This window comes from Spodoptera frugiperda, chromosome 24 (genome assembly GCF_023101765.2).
Source record: "Spodoptera frugiperda isolate SF20-4 chromosome 24, AGI-APGP_CSIRO_Sfru_2.0, whole genome shotgun sequence".
In the NCBI taxonomy this organism is placed as follows: Eukaryota; Metazoa; Arthropoda; class Insecta; order Lepidoptera; family Noctuidae; genus Spodoptera; species Spodoptera frugiperda.
Window position 1 is genome coordinate 1,121,873 of NC_064235.1, and position 21,273 is coordinate 1,143,145.

The 21,273-nt window shown below is 43.0% G+C and overlaps 1 protein-coding gene across 2 annotated transcripts in view; it reads right to left on the bottom strand.

Moving 5' to 3' along the window:
* Nucleotides 1-21,273, bottom strand: part of LOC118278394 (leucine-rich repeat serine/threonine-protein kinase 1) — a 93,749-nt gene that overhangs the window by 34,805 nt on the left and 37,671 nt on the right. For both annotated transcript variants that reach the window (XM_050703392.1, XM_050703393.1), the window contains 21 exons: nucleotides 20,816-20,906; nucleotides 19,743-19,910; nucleotides 19,115-19,219; nucleotides 18,493-18,634; nucleotides 17,354-17,556; nucleotides 16,924-16,998; nucleotides 16,066-16,214; nucleotides 15,142-15,249; nucleotides 14,696-14,765; nucleotides 14,113-14,229; nucleotides 13,223-13,301; nucleotides 12,536-12,660; nucleotides 11,978-12,065; nucleotides 11,411-11,533; nucleotides 8,729-8,910; nucleotides 6,167-6,284; nucleotides 5,138-5,307; nucleotides 3,272-3,462; nucleotides 2,449-2,578; nucleotides 1,480-1,579; nucleotides 500-615 (listed from right to left, as the gene is read on the bottom strand). In XM_050703392.1, coding sequence (XP_050559349.1) covers nucleotides 500-615; nucleotides 1,480-1,579; nucleotides 2,449-2,578; nucleotides 3,272-3,462; nucleotides 5,138-5,307; nucleotides 6,167-6,284; nucleotides 8,729-8,910; nucleotides 11,411-11,533; nucleotides 11,978-12,065; nucleotides 12,536-12,660; nucleotides 13,223-13,301; nucleotides 14,113-14,229; nucleotides 14,696-14,765; nucleotides 15,142-15,249; nucleotides 16,066-16,214; nucleotides 16,924-16,998; nucleotides 17,354-17,556; nucleotides 18,493-18,634; nucleotides 19,115-19,219; nucleotides 19,743-19,910; nucleotides 20,816-20,906 — 2,650 coding nt within the window. The remainder of the gene's footprint in view (nucleotides 1-499; nucleotides 616-1,479; nucleotides 1,580-2,448; nucleotides 2,579-3,271; nucleotides 3,463-5,137; nucleotides 5,308-6,166; nucleotides 6,285-8,728; nucleotides 8,911-11,410; nucleotides 11,534-11,977; nucleotides 12,066-12,535; nucleotides 12,661-13,222; nucleotides 13,302-14,112; nucleotides 14,230-14,695; nucleotides 14,766-15,141; nucleotides 15,250-16,065; nucleotides 16,215-16,923; nucleotides 16,999-17,353; nucleotides 17,557-18,492; nucleotides 18,635-19,114; nucleotides 19,220-19,742; nucleotides 19,911-20,815; nucleotides 20,907-21,273) is intronic.

Below are 21,273 nucleotides of genomic sequence, written 5' to 3' on the forward strand. Positions count from 1 at the left end.
GGTTGTATCTACTGTAGATCCTGGTGCACAGGAGTTGTAGCGGTATGGGAGGTTGTGGCGGGCTTGTCCCAATAAAAATAAACTATCGTGCGACATACTAAATTAACTAAAAATCACGCTTAGTAGGCTGCGCGACGTCGCTGCGTCTACGCACGCTGCTCATGATTCGAAACGCTTTTCTCTATTAATAATACGTAATTCATGATTTTTAGTTCATTTATATGTACTTTCTAATATTATTTATACAGCACTGACTAACAGTAAAAGAAAACATCATGAGGAAACCCGAAAAGTTTGATATCACCAACCCGCATTGAGCAAGCGTGGTGATTAATGCTCAAACCTTCTCGCGAGAAGAGGCCTTTGGTCAGCAGTGGCCACTTATAGGCTGATGATGAAGTGATTCATGGGCAGACGTCCATCGTAGGCCGCATCATCACTTACCATCAGGCGAGATAGCGGCCAAACGTCGAACCATCAAATATATAAAAAAGTATACCTGTGCGAGATGGTCGTGTTCCTGTGGCGGTGGGGGGGCGGGCTGCAGACACTCGGGGCACGGCACCACGCGGGTGATCAGGCATCTACCCTCCGACGTGTGCACGAAACGGGTGCCTGGGGGGACACGAATGTAATGTTGAAACAATAGGGATGATGACTGGGTCAAAAATAAATTATTACAACTTTTCAATACAATAAAATATCCAAAAATAATCACACTCTCATTCATAAATTTGATGAACTACTTAATTTTCGATTTTTTCTACCTAAATTTCTAGAAATAAGTCTGCTATTTGACGTCAAAATCTTTGAGGGGGATGATTTTCCAATAACTTCTCCCGTCTTGGGCGAGGCGAGAGGGAGTGTCAGACTCTTACTGACTAAACACCACCCCGTTCCTATTCCTGCTTTAAGCCGGAGCCACGGTAAACCCGCTAGGTAGTCCGCAGCTCCGGATCGGCATCAGCCCTACTGGGCCCCATCTGTGGTGGTCTGATGGCTCTTTGAGGCGCGCGCAGAACGCTCGGCGCCGCACGCACGAGTTTGCAGACCCTACTCTATGATCGTCTCCTGTATCGTGGGTGCGTTCACAAACATACAAGTTGGCCGGCAACGCACTTATAACGCCTCTGGTGTTTCAGGAGTCCATGGGCGGCGGCGATTGCTTACCATCAGGTGATCCGTCTGCTCGTTTACCGGCTTATACTATAAAAACAAAATCACTCCGGTCGAGCCTGCCCATTGTTGACGTATGACTCTTCCACGTAAAAATATTATGACAATAAAGCTAAATCTAAGAAATACTCTATATTTATATTACTCTGTATTTCCTGATGGGTATAACCTGGGTGTCTTCAAAGCGCGAGTGAATAGGTTGCTTATGGGCAGACGTGCTCCATCGTAGGCCGCATCATCACTTACCATCAGGCGAGATAGCGGCCAAACGACGACCCATTAAATGTAAAAACATATACTCACCAAGTGAAGGGTACCAGTCTTCAAGGAGTAGGTCTACGTGGTCGGAGACCAGAGCCAGTACCTTCGCCAGTACCTCAGGACTTGGCTCCAAGCTGATGCTCTGGAAATAAGGAGTGTTTTAATATAACAATTACCTCCCTTCCTAATCTTCTCAATCCCCGATTCCCCAACAACCCCATAAATTTCTAGTCCCCAAAAAGCCGGCAACGCACTTGTAACGCCTCTGGTGTTTCGGGTGTCCATGGGCGGCGGCGATTGCTTACCAACAGGTGATCGGTCTGCTCGTTTAAACGCTTACACCATAAAAAAAGAGATATATAATAATAACATAAGAATTGTCGTCGTCGTATCGTCACACCGTTTACCCTTGAAGAGGTGCACATTACGGCACGTAATGCCGCTATACAATATATACCACTTTTCACCATTTGTGTTATAAGTCCTATGTAATAGGGGGTGAGCCTATTGCCATATACTGGGCACAATTCCAGACTCCGTGCTACTACTGAGAAATTTACAAAAAACCGAAAAAAGTCTAGTAATACTTTGCCCGACCCGAGAATCGATCCCGAGACCACTCATCCGGCAGTCGCACTTGCGACCACTCGACTAACGAGGCAGTCATACCTTCTTTTATAAGCAGCAGTTATGTTATAACCATAGGTCGGAGTTAGGTAGAGTTATTTATGTACTTGCATCGAAATGTGGATATTAATGTGGATCTTCCTGAGATTTCTAATGGGCAACAATATTACAACTATATAAAAGTTTAAATTGTGTAAAAGTAAAAAACTTTTTATTAAAAAAAATAAGGGATTCTTTTTCTGCTCTTTAAAATTAATCTCGGGATTGAGGCATATCTACTTTATTGTTTCGCTGTATGAAATCAGTGTAAGTACATGAATAACTCTACCTAATTCCGACCTCTGGTTATAACTTTATAAGTCCCGTGTAACCAAGGAATCGTACCTGATACCCGGCGATGGGCAGCCCATCATCCCTCCTGATGACACAGACTTGTGCCGGCAGCAGTATCTCCACGCAGGCCGAGGACTGCACGTCCAGCTCGCTCCAGGCACCTTCTTGGCGGACCCTGAACCTAGGGGGGGGGGGGAGAAAAGTATGCTTTAGAAAACTGACTGACTGCACAGTTGGCGCGGTGGCTGGGTAACTGGCTGCCGTGCAATGTGTAGCGGGTTCGATTCCCGCACGGAGCAACTCATTGTGTAATTCTGGGTGTCATGTGTATGTGAACTTAAATGTTTGTAAACACACCCACAACACAGGAGAAAATCCTAGTGTGGGGCAACGTTAAAAAAAAAAAAAACACTAGAATTTGGGTTCACTTGTGATAATACTTATGCCCGAATATTCAAACGCTACTCAATTTTAAGTTGTACATAAATATCGTGCTATCTCTGTCATTTTATAAATAATTGATAGTGACAGAACTACATTTGAGAGCGTCTTAAAATTGAGTAGCGTTCGAGTATTCGGGCATTAGAGTTTTAAAATAACTGTATTTATTAAAAGCCTTATTTTCTTTTAAGACTGGTAACATCGCTAAATCCTTTTCTTAAGTTTATAAAACACTCCCCATGGATTTTCCCCCCTTGAAATAGGGGGTTAGTTATGCTGAGTAACTCTTAGTTACGGGATAGTTTAGGGGTGGGCGGTGAAACGGCCATCACTGTTTAACACATTGAACGCCGTGGTGGTCACCGGTGACCGACGTTAGCGGAGGATTTGTCTTCAACAGTTTTCTATTGGCAGTCAAAGACTTAATTTTTACCTAATATTATGATACAGATCATCGACAGGTTCATCGTCAGCGGGTCCTGGCAGCAAGGCGTCCCTCCTGGGAGGGAGTTCCCTCAGCGCCAACATAGTGAGGGCTCCCGTCGACACTCGGGCTCCGCTGCGCCACAGTCTCCAGCCCCAGGACAGTTCTAGAGCCTTCGTAAGGGTGTCGTCTAGTTCCATCTGGAAAAAGTAATACATACATAGAAATATTTTCAAGTGTGGGAGAGCCATGCTTCGGCACTGCTGGGCCGGCTCGACCGGAGTGATACCACGGCCGAGCAGAAAACCGACGTGAAACAACGCTTGCATTGTGTAAATGAGGTTACCGGATATAAATCCCTAACCTTCCCAGTCCCAGATTCCCCGATAATCCTTAAATTCTTAACCCCAAAAGGCCGGCAACGCTCTGGTGTTTCGGTTGTGAATGGGCGGCGGCGATTGCTTACCATCAGGTGATTCGTCTGCTCGCTTACCGGCTTACACCGTAAAAAAAATATTTTCGATATAATCTCCGAAGGCGAATCAAATATTCAATTGATTTACAATTATGTTATAAGTTCCATGTAAAACTAGGGGTGAACTTCCCTTCACAATCCCTAAATCCCCAACTGCCTCAACCCTTAAAAGCTCATAAAGCGGTGGTAACTCCACTAGTGATTTTTTTTTCGAGAGGATAAATCATCCATTGTCTTCTCTTGCCTTTGGTAAGGCGAGAGGGAGTGTCAGACTCTTACGGAATAAAAACCACCCTGTTCCTACTCCTGCTTTTCGAGCCGAATCTGCAGTAGTCCTCAGCAATTCCTCTAGAGTTGCTTGTATCTCTAGTGGGCCGTGGCCGACGTAAAATATTTATTTCTGCTATGTGAAAATCCATGGACGGTGCCGTTTGCTTACTATCAGTAGGGCTACTCCGGTTCTCGAATGAGAAGTTTCGTTTAATCTTCGGCCGTAGATTTTAATGATTTACTAATGAAATAACTTAAAATAACGTTTTAATTTAATTTTTGTATCAAAGCCTATTTATTTATCTTCATTTCATTTGTTCATTTTTGTTTACAAAGGTTCGCAATAAACGGAATTGTAGTTTCGAAGGAAATTGGCTTTTCGTTGAATTAGAGTAGACCTCCAGGTGATCCGTCTGCTTTTTTACCGACTTATAACACAAAAAAATCCTAAGAGTCTAAACACACTATGCCGAGGATACGCGATCGAAGTTGGGCATGATTACGCCTGCAATGCTATTTGAATTACTGGTGATATATTATGCCGAAATTACGTTGCATTATGGCGTAAGTTCAGTGGCAATTTGGTAGCAACGTATTCTGTAGAACAAGAAATCAATCGACTATAGAAGAATATACGCACAAAATCGCGCAACTGAATTTCTGCCGCGTAAGTTCGGCACTTATGGTGTGTCATATCAGCCGAATACGTTGGAACGTAAAATCAGCCGCGGAACTTCGGTGGCGTACGTTCGGCATAGTGTGTTTAGGGTCCGTTCACACAGACCGGCTCGGAGAGGAGAGCAAATTTTTGTCACGTTGAAAATAGAGATTTAAGCATTTGTATTAAGGTTTATTTTTTAATGTGCACTGATTTTTTGTTTAAAAATGCTTGACGGCGCTTGGTGTGAAATAATAAACGGAGCTGATCGGCTCCGATCGCGTGCTCTTTCTCGCTCGTGCAGCCTATCGGCTCCGAGCGCATCCGCTTCTAGCCGGTGTATGTGAAATAGTTGGCGACTCTAAGCGACCGACTCCAAGCGTATATGATCCGGTTTGTGTGAAAAGAAAAATGCGCGCCGATGCTCTCCGAGCCGGTCTGTGTGAACGAACCCTTAGACACTAGAACGTACCTCAGCGGGCAGCTTATACAGCGAGTATGGAGCGTCAGCGAGTTGCTGGTCGGCCAGTAGTCGCGCACACAGGCGCGGCCAGAACCCGCACGGCACGTACGACAGTAGCAGCAGGCGCCGCAGGGGGCGGCCCCCCCGCCCGGAGACACATAGCTTGGGGGCGCTGTCCTCTGCAAGTTTAGGGGGGAATAGGGATGATGACTGGGTCCAAAATAAATTATTACAACTTTTCAATACAATACAATATTCAAAAATAATCACACTCTCATGCATACGTAAATTTGATGAACTACTTAACCACTTGTATGTCGGTATATAAGACACAATAGAAAACACATTGTGTCTCGCGTAGATTTGCGTTCCGACAGACAACGGGTTAATTTTCGATGTTTTCTAGCTAAATTTCTAGAAATAAGTCTGCTATTTGACGTCAAAATCTGATGACGTTATAATAGAGTATTTCATACAAAGTTCATGGAAAATATCGTTTATGACGTTTCTAAAAAAGTATTGAATTTGACTAGTAGAAAATATACCTATTTAGAATAAGAATAAGAAAGTGTACAGCATACAGAATGAAAAAAAAAATACATGCATGTGAGCTTGAATAGTATCGGATTCCCGATGCGTGAGTTGGGATTGGATTCCCAATACTTGATCTGGATATATCGGATACCGTATGCATGATCCCAAAGATCAGTTTCCCGGTGCGTGATTTGAAATCGGGTTTCCAAAACAAGTTGTCGTCAGCAGTATTTCCGAACTGATACGACCTTCAACCCTTCAAGAAAAGAGCACACTCCTTTTTGAAAGGTCGGGAACGCATCTGTTACTCGTCTGATGTTTCAAGTGTCCATGGGCGGCGCTGATCGCTTATCATCAGGCATGTTATTTATAAACTGAATAATGTATCGAAAATCCGATCCTTAATACAAGTAACATTATTATTCCCCGATAAAAATCACAAATTTTTGATCTCTAAACATACATACAAACAAACAAACAAAAATATAAAAACAATTTACTCACGTATCAGTGTAGGGGAGTCAGTCCCCCTGCTGTCGGGTAGAGGGGTGAGCATCGGAGGCCAGGCGCGGCGGGGGGTGCCGCGGTTGGAACTGCTCCAGGAACGGGAGCGGACTGGCAGCTGAGGGGAGATAAATGATGAACTGACGTTATACAGGTTAATTATTATGTTAAAGTCAAAGTCAAAATCATTTATTTCAAATAGACCAGGAAGTCACTTTTGAACGTCAAAGCAAATATAATAATTTTAATAACGTCTGTCTGTCGGTCAGTCCTCTAGTTGGTCTATTTGCTCGTTCCAAAGTGTAGATTCCTATGGAGAAGAACGAGCAAGAAACTCCATAGGTTACTCTTTTTCAATCAGGTTCACAATACAATACTTGGTTACATTGTTTCGATTACTTCAACTATGTTAATTTCAAGCCATGCTAGAGGCTCATATTCTCCTATGCTGACCCTCTAGCCTCTAGCATGGCTTGAAACTAGTCGAGTTCCTCGTCAAAACATTACGTGAGTAAGCCGATAACATAGTAATTAATGTAGTATGTCTCACGAAAGTTACAATAAAATTATAGTTATACAGGTTGTTTGAAACTCAATAGTTAAGTTTCATTAAAAACATTACATTAAATAATGACTAAATCATTAGCTACTAAAAGATTTGTAACTCGAATGAAGAAAAAAATATCACAGTCTAACGTAATATATTATTTATTCTCTTTATAAACATAAAATCATAGAAAAACCAAAATTAGCTAAACCAAAGTAAGCTTGCCTATCATGTAGAGAATACAATCCCGAGCATGTTTTTCAATCCCGGGATTACGGGATTTTAAATGTGTAATCCCGGGATCCCGGGGCTATCCCGGGATTAGACTTTGTGGTTTCTAATTGGGCTCAAATGAAAACAGAACTTGAGTTATTTAAAAAAAATGATTTTAATATCGTTGCACAATATAAATCACATCACAACACAATACAGTACGAAACGAAAATTGACAAAACAATCAAAATACTTTTGCAAGAAATTTAAAAGACAACACAACAAAACTAATTAGAATTTCGAAAATACAATCGCGGGAATATCAAAGCATCCAACGTTTCACTTCCAAGCCTGCTTCGTAGTTTATTGCCAATATAAGCAGCAGCTGAAAACGCTCGCTCAGGTTCTACGCTGGTTGGAGGAATAGACATTAGATATTTATTTGCTATTTCTAAGTGATATCCACGAGTTCCTCCATTTTCGAACAGGCTCATTTCACGTCTAATACTATTTGCCAACCCTGATTCATTTTGTATTTGTACTTTAGGATCTGGGGAATTCATACTCTTATCAATTTCCAGCTGTAACTTTTCCTTTAATGTCAATCCTAAAAATCCCGAGATTAGCCAAGTACAGTCCCGGGATTTTCGGGTCAAGAAAACGGCCGGGATCCCGGGATCCCGAGATTCGGGATCCCGGGATTGTATTCTCTACTATCATGGCTTATAAAACAACGGATAAATGAATAGATTTTAAAAATGCTCGACCTCTATAATATCTCAAACTCAGGCATATGACACCCACGGAAACAATAGAGTTGCCTACAAAATGTATACAACCTACCATCACTGTACGACCAGCCAATAAAAAAGAAACACAAAAAATACCAAAAGTTAAGCATCCCCAACCCAAGGCATAGAATCGGATGGGTGACCAACCTGAGGAGTAGCAGGCTCCAGGGCCGGCAGCAGCGGCGGCTACCATCACTGTACGACCAGCCAATAAAAAAGAAACACAAAAAATACCAAAAGTTAAGCATCCCCAACCCAAGGCATAGAAGTGTGGGCTCGCCATGCTTCGGCACTGCTGGGTCGGCTCGACCGGAGTGATACCACGGCTGAGCAGAAAACCGACGTGAAACAACGCTTGCGTTGTGTTTCATTGTGTAAGTGAGGTTATCGGAAACCCAATTCCCCCTCCCCAATCTTCTCAAACCCCGATTCCCCAACAACCGTTACATTCCTAACCCCCAAGAAACCGGCAACGCACTCGTAACGCCTCTGGTCTTACCATCAGGTGAAACGTCTGCTCGTTTACCGGCTTGTCCCATAAAAAAGGCATAGAAAAGGATGGGTGACCAACCTGTGGAGTGACAGGCTCCAGCGCCGGCAGCAGCGGCGGCTACCATCACTGTACGACCAGCCAACAGAACAACAAAAAATACCAAAAGTTAAGCATCAACCCAAGGCATAGAAATGGATGGGTGGCCTCACCTGTTTTTTTTTGAGGGGGGAAAATCATCCAATGACTTCTCTCGCCTTGGGCGAGGCGAGAGGGAGTGTCAGACTCTTACTGATTAAAAACCACCCCGTTCCTTCTCCTGCTTTTCGAGCCGGCGGAGCCCCGGTAAACCCGCTAGGTAGTCCGCAGCTCCGGATCAGGCATCAGCCCTACTGGGCCCCATCTGTGGTGGTCTGATGGCTCTTTGAGGCGCGCGCGGAACGCTCGGCGCCGCACGCACGGGTCTGGTTCAAGTTAAGCAACCCCCAACCCAAGGCATAGAAACGGATGGGTGGCCTCACCTGAGGAGTGGCAGGCTCCAGCGCCGGCAGCAGCGGCGGCACCAGCAGGAGCCGCGCGTCCCAGCACAGCGCCAGCTCGAACTTGTTCAGCAGGGACACGCCCAGGGAGCTCGCCTCGTCGCCTCGCGCCAGCATCGGGGATGCTTTGAACACGTGGGCCAGGTCCTCTATCTTCATTATGCCTGGATAAAGAAAGATGGGCATACAATAATGTATCTTCAAGTCTAGAGAGAATAGGCTCTTAGGCCGCGAACGCACAGGCAGGTGGCTTGCTTAGCGCCTAGTGTCTAGCGCGTCACCTAGCGAGTAGCCCTGTAAAACGAACGTTCTAAAATGAACGCGACCGGCTGCACTGCGCGCTTAGCGCCTAGGTAGTCGCTTGGCGTGCATCCATGTTCATTTTAGAACGTTCGTTTTACAGGGCTACTCGCTAGGTGACGACCCCCTAGGCGCTAAGCAAGCCACCTGCCTGTGCGTTCGCGGCCTTAATAAACTAGTGCGCCTCACCATCATCGATTACATCACTACTTACCATCAGGTGGGATTGTAGTCAAGCATTAGTTTCTATCAAATAAAAAAAAATTACATGCTTTTTAACCGACTTCCCAAAATGGAAGAGGTTCTCAATTTTTTATTTATATATATATAGGGTGACTGGTAAATTAGTGAACGATATTTAAACACGTGATTGTACTCATGATTACAAACAACTTTCCCGAAGAAACTTTTTTTGTATACTCATTAGTTTTATTTTTAATAGCACACATCCATAGCACGCATCCATAGCACACATCTATAGCATGCATCCATAGTACGCATCTATAGCACGCATCTATAGCACACATCTATAGCTCGCATCTTAAAAATATATAAAGAAAGAAAGAAAAACAGTTTATTTGCACCATTAAAGAAGAAAAAAAAAACAATAAACATAAAATTAATAATTATGATAAAAACAACATAAAAATATAAAACATAGCTTAGCTGAGTCCGTTTCCACCAGCGCTAAGCTAAGATGTACCAACGAATATGATTGGTGGAATCCAAACGCATCCACAGCAACGTAGCATAGCACATCTCTGGTGGAAAAGCAGGCTAAATCTTGACAAGAAACGGTCACCAATCAGAACCCGACCTTAGCTAGCATTGCTTAACCTACTCACTCCCAAGCTACTTTACTAACTCCTAAGCAGCAAACATTACTTTTTAATAAATCTAACCCGTATCAGTAGCAGCGCGACAATTGCCGCGTCGTGTGTCGCGGAATGCTACTCATGAATATGAGCCTCTAGCATGGCTTGAAACTAGTCGAGTTCCTCATCAAAACAGTACGTGAGTAAGCCAACATAATAATTAATTTGGTATGTCTCACGAAAGTTACAATATTTTTTTTTTTTACATTTAATGGGTCGACGTTTGGCCGCTATCTCGCCTGATGGTAAGTAATGATGCGGCCTACGATGGAGCACGTCTGCCCATAAGCAACCTATTCACTCGGGCTTTGAAGACACCCAGGTTATACCCATCAGGAAACATAGACTCCGGCAAGGAGTTCCACTCCCTAGCAGTTCGCACAAGGAAAATCATAAATCTAACCCATCTAATACGTGTTGCTTACCATTGTTAGCGAACGGGTTGATCTCCCGGACGGTGACGACGTGCGCCAGTACATCACACAGCCACTGCGGCTTCAGGAAGTACAGCTCCTTGAGGGTCGCGTCGTTGTTATAATGACCCATCTAATTCCAGTCCTCGCCTAGCGTTGCTTACCATTGTTGGCGAACGGGTTGATCTCCCGGACGGTGACGACGTGCGCCAGTACATCACACAGCCACTGCGGCTTCAGGAAGTACAGCTCCTTGAGGGTCGCGTCGTTGTTATAATGACCCATCTAATTCCAGTCCTCGCCTAGCGTTGCTTACCATTGTTGGCGAACGGGTTGATCTCCCGGACGGTGACGACGTGCGCCAGTACATCACACAGCCACTGCGGCTTCAGGAAGTACAGCTCCTTGAGGGTCGCGTCGTTGTTATAATGACCCATCTAATTCCAGTCCTCGCCTAGCGTTGCTTACCATTGTTGGCGAACGGGTTGATCTCCCGGACGGTGACGACGTGCGCCAGTACATCACACAGCCACTGCGGCTTCAGGAAGTACAGCTCCTTGAGGGTCGCGTCGTTGTTATAATGACCCATCTAATTCCAGTCCTCGCCTAGCGTTGCTTACCATTGTTGGCGAACGGGTTGATCTCCCGGACGGTGACGACGTGCGCCAGTACATCACACAGCCACTGCGGCTTCAGGAAGTACAGCTCCTTGAGGGTCGCGTCGTTGTTATAATGACCCATCTAATTCCAGTCCTCGCCTAGCGTTGCTTACCATTGTTGGCGAACGGGTTGATCTCCCGGACGGTGACGACGTGCGCCAGTACATCACACAGCCACTGCGGCTTCAGGAAGTACAGCTCCTTGAGGGTCGCGTCGTTGTTATAATGACCCATCTAATTCCAGTCCTCGCCTAGCGTTGCTTACCATTGTTGGCGAACGGGTTGATCTCCCGGACGGTGACGACGTGCGCCAGTACATCACACAGCCACTGCGGCTTCAGGAAGTACAGCTCCTTGAGGGTCGCGTCGTTGTTATAATGACCCATCTAATTCCAGTCCTCGCCTAGCGTTGCTTACCATTGTTGGCGAACGGGTTGATCTCCCGGACGGTGACGACGTGCGCCAGTACATCACACAGCCACTGCGGCTTCAGGAAGTACAGCTCCTTGAGGGTCGCGTCGTCGTAGTGCAGGAGGACGCCTGAGGAGGGAACATTGAGTGTGAAAATGTATTTTTAAAATAAAGTCAAAGAATTGGAACATGAAACGGGATATATTATATTACCATGTTTTTCAATTTTTATGAGTTTCCGATATTCAAAGTAGAGATAATAAAGTCAAAGAAATCAGATTTTTATTATAAGCATTAAACTATTTAGAATAGTTAGTGTATAGGGTGACTGATAATTAGTGAACGATATTTAAACACGTGATTATACTCATGATTACAAACAACTTTCCCGAAGATACTATTTTTGTATAATCATTAGTTTTATTTTTATTGTTTCCCATCAAACTTTTTTTAAAAGGGGGAAATCATCCAATTACTTCTCCCGCCCTGTGCCAGGCGAGAGGGAGTATCATACTCTTACTGACTAAACACCACCCCGTTCCTAATTTTGTGTAAGTTTTAGTTATGTCGTACCGTTTTCATGCAGGAACATAGTAGCTTGATGCAACTCTGCAGCATCACGGAACATGCGATGATTCTTCTGTTGCATGTATTGAGTTACCTGGGACAAAAGAAATAATTAAATAATTGAAGAAATGTGGTGGCCTTGAGGTTTAAGACGTCCGATTCTCATGCATAAGGGTGCGGGCTCGAAACTTAGCAACAGCAAGTATTAATGAGACTTTTTCCGAGTTATGTGTAGTTTCTAAGACGTACTAAATTAATTACTATGTTATCGGCTTACTCACGTAACTGTTTGACGAGGAACTCGACTAGTTTCAAGCCATGCTAGAGGTTCATATTCATGAGCAGCATTCCGCGACACACGACACGGCAACTGTCGCGCTGCTACCCAACAAGAATGTGAGCATGAATATGAGCTTCTAGCATGACTTGAAACTAGTCGAGTTCCTCTTCAAACAGATACATGAGTAAGCCGATAACATATTATATTAATGAAGAATTTTGTTTCTTTCCTTTTAATTAACTTTTCTTAGAACAGCTAAACAGACAGACAGACAGTATACCCACCAGCTTCCTATACTCGTCATGCCGGAGGACCGGCTCCCGGAGGTCGGCCGCGAGGGAGGTGACACACTCCTCCAGCGCCAGGTACGTCGCCGGGATACGCTGCTCTAGCAGGGGCTCCTTACTGCCTGGGGGGAGGGGGGGATATATTCATAATGGATGGGGGGGATATGTAAGTAATAATAATAATTTATAAATTTCACATTATTATCATCATCACCATCAGCCGTGCAACGTGCAGCGGATTCGATTTGCTACACGTTGCACAAAGCAAATCTTTTTGTGATCCACAAATTGTTGTTTCGGGTCTGGGTGTCATTTATGTGAAATTGTATGATTGTAAACACACACACGATACGGGAGACAATCCAAGTGTGGCAGAGTTTTATTAAAATAACTTTTTTTTTTAATGGGAACCTACTCCTTTTTTAAGTCACGTAATATACCTAAAACTTTCTTCTAAGTCTTCTAAGAAAACCGCATCAAAATCGGTTAAGCCAGACGCGTTCGGTCAAACTGAGATCCCCCGAGAGAGATTTTTTTAATTCGTTTAAAAATGCCTACTGCGTTGCATAAAGTAGAATAGTCAATACTAATGCTCATGAGCCAGCGTGGTGATTAATGCTACGCCTTTGGTCAGCTGTGGCCACATATAGGCTGTTGATGTGATGATGATTAAAAGTTGCTTACCTGGTGGTTTGACACTGAATGCTACCGAGTAGATGATGTCAGCTAGTAGTCTGATGTTGTGTCGAGTGCTGCAGGATACCTGTAACAAGCATACGTACACACATGTACAGACAATTACATTCAGCATAATGTAACTACCCTCATTTCTCTTTAGCAAATGCAATTTCAATCTAATAAAATCTCAATAAATATTTATTAATTCAATGTCAAAACTATATAACCCAAATCGTAGGATTTTTTATGGTGTAAGCTGGTAATTGAGCCGACGTATCACCTGATGGTAAGCAAGAAACACCAGAGGCGTTATAAGTGCGTTGGCGGTATTTTGGGGGTTAGGAATTTAAGGGTTTTTGGGGAATCGGGGATTGGGAAGGGGGTAACTGGGCCTCCGGTAACCTCACTCACACAACGCAAGCGTTGTTTCACGTCGGTGTACTGCTCGGCCGTGGTATCACTCCGGTCGAGCCGGCACAGCAGTGCCGAAGCATGGCTCTCCTACACTTGAATTCAAAGCCAGTTATTGTAGTAAAACTTGCACCTATTTGTAACACATAGTTTTCTAAAAACCGCATCAAAATCAGTTCGGCCAATCGTGAGATAGTCGTACACAAACATACAGACATACATACAGGCCAAACAGATAAGCTCCTTCAGTGCCGGTGTAAGGGCCACTGACACCCCGGGCGAAAATATTGTGGCGCCCACTTGAGGGAAGCAATATCAAGTGTTAGTTTTTTGCGGATCCCATCGGCGGCGGCATTGGCGCCCCCAGAATTTGTCGCCCTGGGCCATCGCCCCATCACGCCCCCTCCTAACGCCGGCACTGCCTTTGCCCTCCTCTCTCCTCCTAAACTATGGATACTGTTGTACTGTCTGCCTGTTGTACTTACCTCAACAGAATCCAGTACGCGAGGCAGTCCAAGTTTGTCGGCATCGGGAGCGCCCATAATGGAAGACCTGATCAGGCGTTGGAGGACCTCCGGACTCTCACTCTCTGGGAGATTGCTCTAGAAGGAAGAAAGAAGAAATATTAAAAAGAATAAAATAAATGAAGAATTTCTTGAGTTTTAAACGTATACATGTTATGCTTTTTCTTCTATTCTAATAATTATGTTCTGATTTATTTCGTTGCGGGATCCAAGACAGTCATTCATGTCCCTGGGACATTTGGACTTCAGTGTTCCGGTGTTTTCATGGTTGTATCTACTGTAGATCCTGGTGCACAGGAGTTGTAGAGGTGAGGAAGGTTGTGGCTTGAGTGTCTCAAAAAAATCTACATATTTTGCCGTGCCAATAAGACAATCGGCGGCCCTCATAAAAGGCTAGATAAATAGTGGTAAACGAGCAGACGTAACACCTGATGGTAAGCAATTGCTGCCGCACACGGATAAGGACATCCATAGCTCTAAAGGAGTTACTGCGTTGCCGGCTTTTTGTGGGTTAAGGAGTTAGGGATTGTTTTTATATACTTACGTTAGCAACTTGATCGTAATGTGTAGCTACCATGATGACAGGCGAACCCGGAGCGCGAGCTTGTATAGATCTGCCAATACATCATTAATAATAATTTTACTTAGTTTCGGAAAAAACATGCTATTTGTATTTCATGTAAGTTTTAACCATCAGGAGAAATAGATCTATCTAATGAGCCCAGATTGCGGAACTTAGGGCTCTCGGGTTCGATTCTCAGGTCGAGCCAAGTATTGCTGGGCTTTTCTCGGTTTTTCGAAAATGTCTTAGTAGTAACACGAAGTCTGGAATTGTGCCCAGTATATGGCAATAGGCTCACTACCTATTACATGGGACTTATAACACAAATGTTGAAAAGTGAGCATACATCATACAGTGGTATTTATGTGCCGTAATGTGCACCTCTGCCTACCCCTTCGGGGATAAAAGGCGTGGCGTTGCATATATACCTGAGCCAGTTGAGTGCGCCGGCGAGTCCCTTCCTCCCGTCCGTGACCCTCCACACCACGAGGTACAAAGACCTCCGGGAGAGGAAGTACTGGTGGGTCGCATAATACCTGTTTTGTGAGATTCAATATTTATAATAGCTTTTTTTATTATAACTTTCGTGAGACATACTAAATTAATTATTATGTTATCGGCTTACTCACGTAACTGTTACAATCACTCAGAGTAGCAGCGCGACAATCGCCGCGTCGTGTGTCGCGGAATGCTGCTTATGAATATGAGCCTCTAGCATGGCTTGAAACTAGTCGAGTTCCTCGTCAAACAGTTAAGGTGCTCCCACACAGCAGTTGTATAACGTTAGAGACTGACTTAACATTTGTGTTTAAACAAATTATAAGTAGTTGTAGAGTATGTTACACGCTATTGCAAATATTATATTGTTACACATTGTTGTATATAACGTTATATAACCGCTGTGTGGGAGCACCTTTACGTGCGTATTTATGTTATCGGCTTAAAGCCGATAACACAATTATTGTTTTGTAATAGCCTTTTTCCTACAAAACAGCTTTTTCCACCAGAGATGTGCTATGCTACGTGGCTTCCACCAATCATATTCATTTGTACACATAGCTTAGCATTGGTGGAAACGGACTCAGCTAAGTTATGTTTTTTATATGGAAAGATGTGTGCTATGGATTGCTTCCCTACTATCGATACATCACATACTCGAGCTGCACATCTTCCTCACACAGCTACATAGATTATTTATCAGTGGAAACGGTCACATACTTTCATAGCTTAGCTATCACATCTTCGTAGAGGACATCTCTGGTGGAAAAGCACCCTGAATCTCACCAGTGCTATCTTAATCTCTCTATAAAATTGTAAACCTCTATATAGATAAATAGATTGTCAATACTCACTCCTGCTGCCCCCCGAAGTCCCAGGTGCGGAAAGTGATGGGTCCCCGCGTGGAGCGATGCTTCTCATACACCCAGGTGCCGATGTCCACCCCCACAGTGGACACGTTGCCGCGGCGGGACGACTTGTTGCCCATACGCTTTGCCCAGTGCTGGGCAAAATAGACAAAGTAGTAGTTAGTCCAGTTTGTCGCAACGGTGAGTGCAAAGCAGTGTTCGATTCCCGGTTCGGGCAAAGTATTAGATTTATATTTCAACCATGATCGTCCACTGCAGGGGAAAGGCCTCCCTACCCTCCTTATACTCCTCAAGTAAAGGCCAAAGTATTGCTTTTTGAGTTTTTCCATATTCTCTGTTATAGCACAGGGCGTGGAGTCTGTAATTTAAAATCGGTATTTGGTAACAGACTCATCCCTTATTACATGGGATATATAACACCACTAATGAAAACTGGGTATAACATTGTATTATTGGGTGATATTATTAAGCACATTCTGTCTACCCTGTTTTAGATTAAAATTGAAATTATACAAATAAAATATGTTTGCAAATAATAGTATGTGAAAGTCAAATCAAAGTCATCATTTATTCCAATTAAACCATAAATAGGTACTTTATGAAATGTTAACAAAATATATACAACCATGCATAGCATCACACCTATCTCCCATGGGGGTAGGCAGAGACAATGAGACGCCAATTGCTATGAATCTTATAAAATGTCAACAATTAAAAAAATGAATAATAGTCTGTCAGTCTATCCGTCAGTGAAGCTGCTGAAGGTGCTCGTTCCAAAGTGCCTACCTAATCTTTTAAAACAATGTGAATGTAGTTTTATGTAAAAAATACAATGTGACATACCTCCGTAGGTTTCCTTCGATGTTGTATAGAAGACTCTTGCCTCAGACATTCCAGTAAGCTCGTCTTGCCGATACCCTGGGTATATACAAACAAAACATATACAACGTGTAACAAAATTACCATATACATACATCAAATTCTACACGGAGCTTTAGCTTAAAATATGTTTTAAAAAAATTGGCATCAAATACTTGGTGTCGCATGGTCCCAGATTTCAAATCATATAATTGTGTGACAACACTACAAGGGTCACTCGCTAATATTACGAAACATTGCTTCTGTAAATCTGATCGCCTAGTACCAGTATCTACCTAATTTTGATTCGCACGGCGGCGCGAATGGAAAAATTCATAACTTCGTTGTGGACTATCGTCTATCGTTCGATTTGTATGGTAGCATCCTAAAAAAACAATAGCCAACCGAATCTCACCTGTAATCCAACGAACATAAGCTTCATTCTCGTGTACGGCCGGGCCTCCTGGAGGACGGATTTGAGGTACCCCACTATATCCATGCTCTTATACCGACCACATTGCAACATGGAGCGCAGAGGGTCTTGGAGGGAACACCCCACCGTGTTGAGGTTCCACAGGCGGGATAGGAGGCCCATTTGTGGGGGGAGGTCTGTTATATCTGTTAATAATATATTAATTAATAAATACAAATATGTATTGTGTTTATGTCGGTCTATCTGTTTTGGAGTTACGGTGTCTTAGTAGACTAGACTAGTTACGGTGATAGGTAGACAGACAAATATCTCGTTATCTTTCTCTCTCTTTCTCTCTTACTCACATACTTTGCTCGCCTCATACTTTTTCACTCACTCTTTTTTCTCTCTATCACACACTTTTCTCTTTCTCACACACTCATTCTTTATCTTTCACCATCTTACACAGAGTAACACACGGGGAGTATGATAAATAAGATCAAAATTCAAGTAGGCCTGGAAGAATCCTCTGTTTTGGGTACACTGATTGACTGTCATAGGTCAGTCAAGTCTCACTCTCACCATAAAGTAACGAACAGTCACTAAAAACCCCATAGATCACCAAAAAGCCACATAACGTCACCAGGAAGTCACCAAAAGTCATATCATGCAAAAATCACCAAAAACTAACAAAAAGTCACGAAATCCCCTTAATATCACCACAGAGTCACCATCAGTGTTTGCCTCCTGCCCCGTAGTGTGACTTAATCCTTATTAGTTATTACGTATTTAAGTATTTAATCCTTATTATATATTAATTAAGTGGTTTTTTAAACAGGCGTTTTCATATATGAATTCATACACTGAATGTTTTCACTCATGTTTGATTGAATTGGATTTGGCGTTAAGGTATATTTTCATGTGGACACTATTTTGGACTATGTATTATTTAAATTGCATGTAATTGTTGTACATAATTCTGTTTGTTTCCCAAATAAAATAAAATCATGTCACTAGAAGCTATAAGAAAATCACTAAAACCCCTCAAACATCACCAGAAAGTCACAAAACCCCCCACAATTCCACCAAAAACATACAAAAAACCATCACACACTTACAAAAGTCTATAAAACGTCACTAACCTTTATTCCCGCTGATGTTGAGTACGGACAAGTTGGTGAGTTCATGTATAGCTGGTGGTATACCGCGGAGCAGGTTGCACGAGACGTCCAGCATCGAGAGTAGGGGGAACAGGAGCCGGCCTTTGAGGGGGGAGCCTGTGTTCTGTGGGGGGAGAGAAGTCAATTATTGATGTTTATCGGCTTATTAAGAATTTGATGACGGGGTAACTCGATTAGTTTCAAGCTAGGCTAACGTCTTAAAGAAGAATTATTTTTTTCATTAAATGTCTTCTCCCGCATTGAGCGAGGTGAGAGGGGGTGTTAGAATTTTAAAATAAATAAATATATCACTAGATTTTTCTCGCGATACCGTTCGCACTGAATTCTGTCGTTCTGTCGTTCGCCCTAAACTCATCCGTGTCGCGCTTTTTCGCAGGAATACAAAATGTTCTTTATGTCTATATCCTATCTCGTTGTCTAGTCTATCTCTGTATCAAGTTTCATCAAAATCAGTTCAGTAGTTTACGCGTGCTTGTAACGCCATAAGCGGCCGAATATTTGGTAGCCAGATATCCGGCCTCGCAGCTAACCGAATATCCGGTATCGGGGCCAAAGCACTATCATTTTCATCCCTAAATCTCACCCATTCATCGTCATCGTCAGTAGTGGAGTCCTCCTGTGCAGCTGACGACAGTCCATCGTCGTCTGTCGTCAGTTGGATACGAGTCAGGAGGTTATTGGCTAGGATCTGGAACAAACAGATTTTTTTTAACATACAAGTTTCGGGTTTGGTTGTCATGTGTAGTCTACACATACACAACACACACAGACCCGAAACAACAATTTGTGGATCATACAAAGAGTTGTTCCGTGCGAGGATCGAACCTGGTACACGTTGCGTGGCAGGCGGTGTAGTCAAATTATAAATACCAATCAGTTTGATGACAGCCAGACCACGCATCGTGTAGTCAAATTATAAATACCAGTTCTTGTAGTATGTAAATAGTCCAAAACATTCATAGTATCATAGATATTTATCAGGAAGATCATTTGGAGCGTAAAGAGGGAGGGGGTAGCGCAGAGAGTTAGAGGTAAAGTTCCTCCCCCTCCATCTCTTTTTTCTCGCCTTCCACTTCACTTACACTATCTCCCTGCCATTTCCTTCAAACAATCATCTCATTTCACACACATTCTCCTCAACCCCCGTCCCCTATTTCAAACCCCATTCCCCGTCACCCCTATTTAATACCAACAACAACTTCTCTACTCACTAACGTCCTCAGTCCCTCCAGCCTGAGGTGTCTCCTGGCGACACATGCAGCGCTGAGTAGCTGGGACCTCACGGAGCCTCCGGAGCGAGGTCGGGACCTCACATTGTTGCCCGAGTTGGGGCAGAAACAGGCCAACGGATCCCCCTCCGTCGAACCGAAACTTTCCACCTGGAAACAGTCAAAACATTTATTTCAAGTAATTTATGTGTTGCCAACTAGTTTTGTTGTATATTAATTTAATAGGTTAGTAATACTGTTGTTATAAAACTAAAAAAGTGTGTGTGTGTGTGTCTCTTCAAAACTACTGGATCGACTTTAATCATTTTTTCAGCGAGTGACATAGGCTATATATGTTATACCCTTGCGAAGCCAGAGCGGGCTGCTATGTTTTTATATGTATACAACGTTACACAGTTTTTCTGTAGTATATTTAGTATCAAGATTGCACCCGTGCGAAGCCGGAGCGGGTCGCTAGTTTGAAATAAAACAATATAGCTCTAAACTGTTTTCACGTAGTTTTACTTATATTTCAATAAGTTTAATTAGTCATTCAACTGACTGACTAGCCATTTGATTGAATGGCTGAATTTCTCGTTCAGGCTGTTAGTTTAAAAAGTGTTATTAAGAATCGAGTTGTTACTAGTATGATAAATCATCGAAATAATCGCAATAAAAAATAAACAGCTATCACAATTGTACAGCGACGCCATTTTTACCGGCAATTAAATGTCTTATTAAGCGTTCTCTTTTGTACTACAGTTTTAATACATCATGCATTTTTACTTTTTATTTTTTTAAAACTTTTCCTCACATTAGGATTGTTGTAGATGTGTCGTGTGACAAACATACAAATCCACATACACATCACACCCAGACCCGGAACAACAAATGTGGATAACACAGAGTTGCTTCGAACGGGAATCGAACCCGCTACACGTTATTTGCCGGTTGTCCAGTCACCGCGTCCACCGTGCATTTGTAACAACATCGTCCAACAAACACGATTCCATACAAAAAAACAGCTCTTTCAAACGAAATACAACCTTATTATAACTACAACATAGAGTACTTACTTGCGGCAAACTGGGCCAGCATGTAATCTCGTTGTGACTAAGATCCAATTGCCGTAGACTAGTAGGGTATGACGTCACATAGGACATAGATCTGCGAAATAATGAAAAAAATATCAATTTCTTTATTTATTTAATTCAAAAGTTACAACGGTAGATCGGTATCCAATTATAGCAACTTACATACATAACTAAAACATAATTAAAGAGGAATTAACAGCATTCATAAGTTCCCCTCGTAGTACTTCTGGCATTCCGACAAAATCTCCTTCCATCCATCTATTACTTACTTACAATAACTGACACGACAAAAAAATATAGATAAATTATTTTCAGGGAACAGAGAGTAAAGCTCCCTAAGTAAAGCAGTATCCTCCGACCAGGCGAGGTGATCGTGTCTGGCGGGCTTTCTGCCCAACTGTTGTTCGTTGGGATTTTCTATCCGTGTTTATTCGCATGTA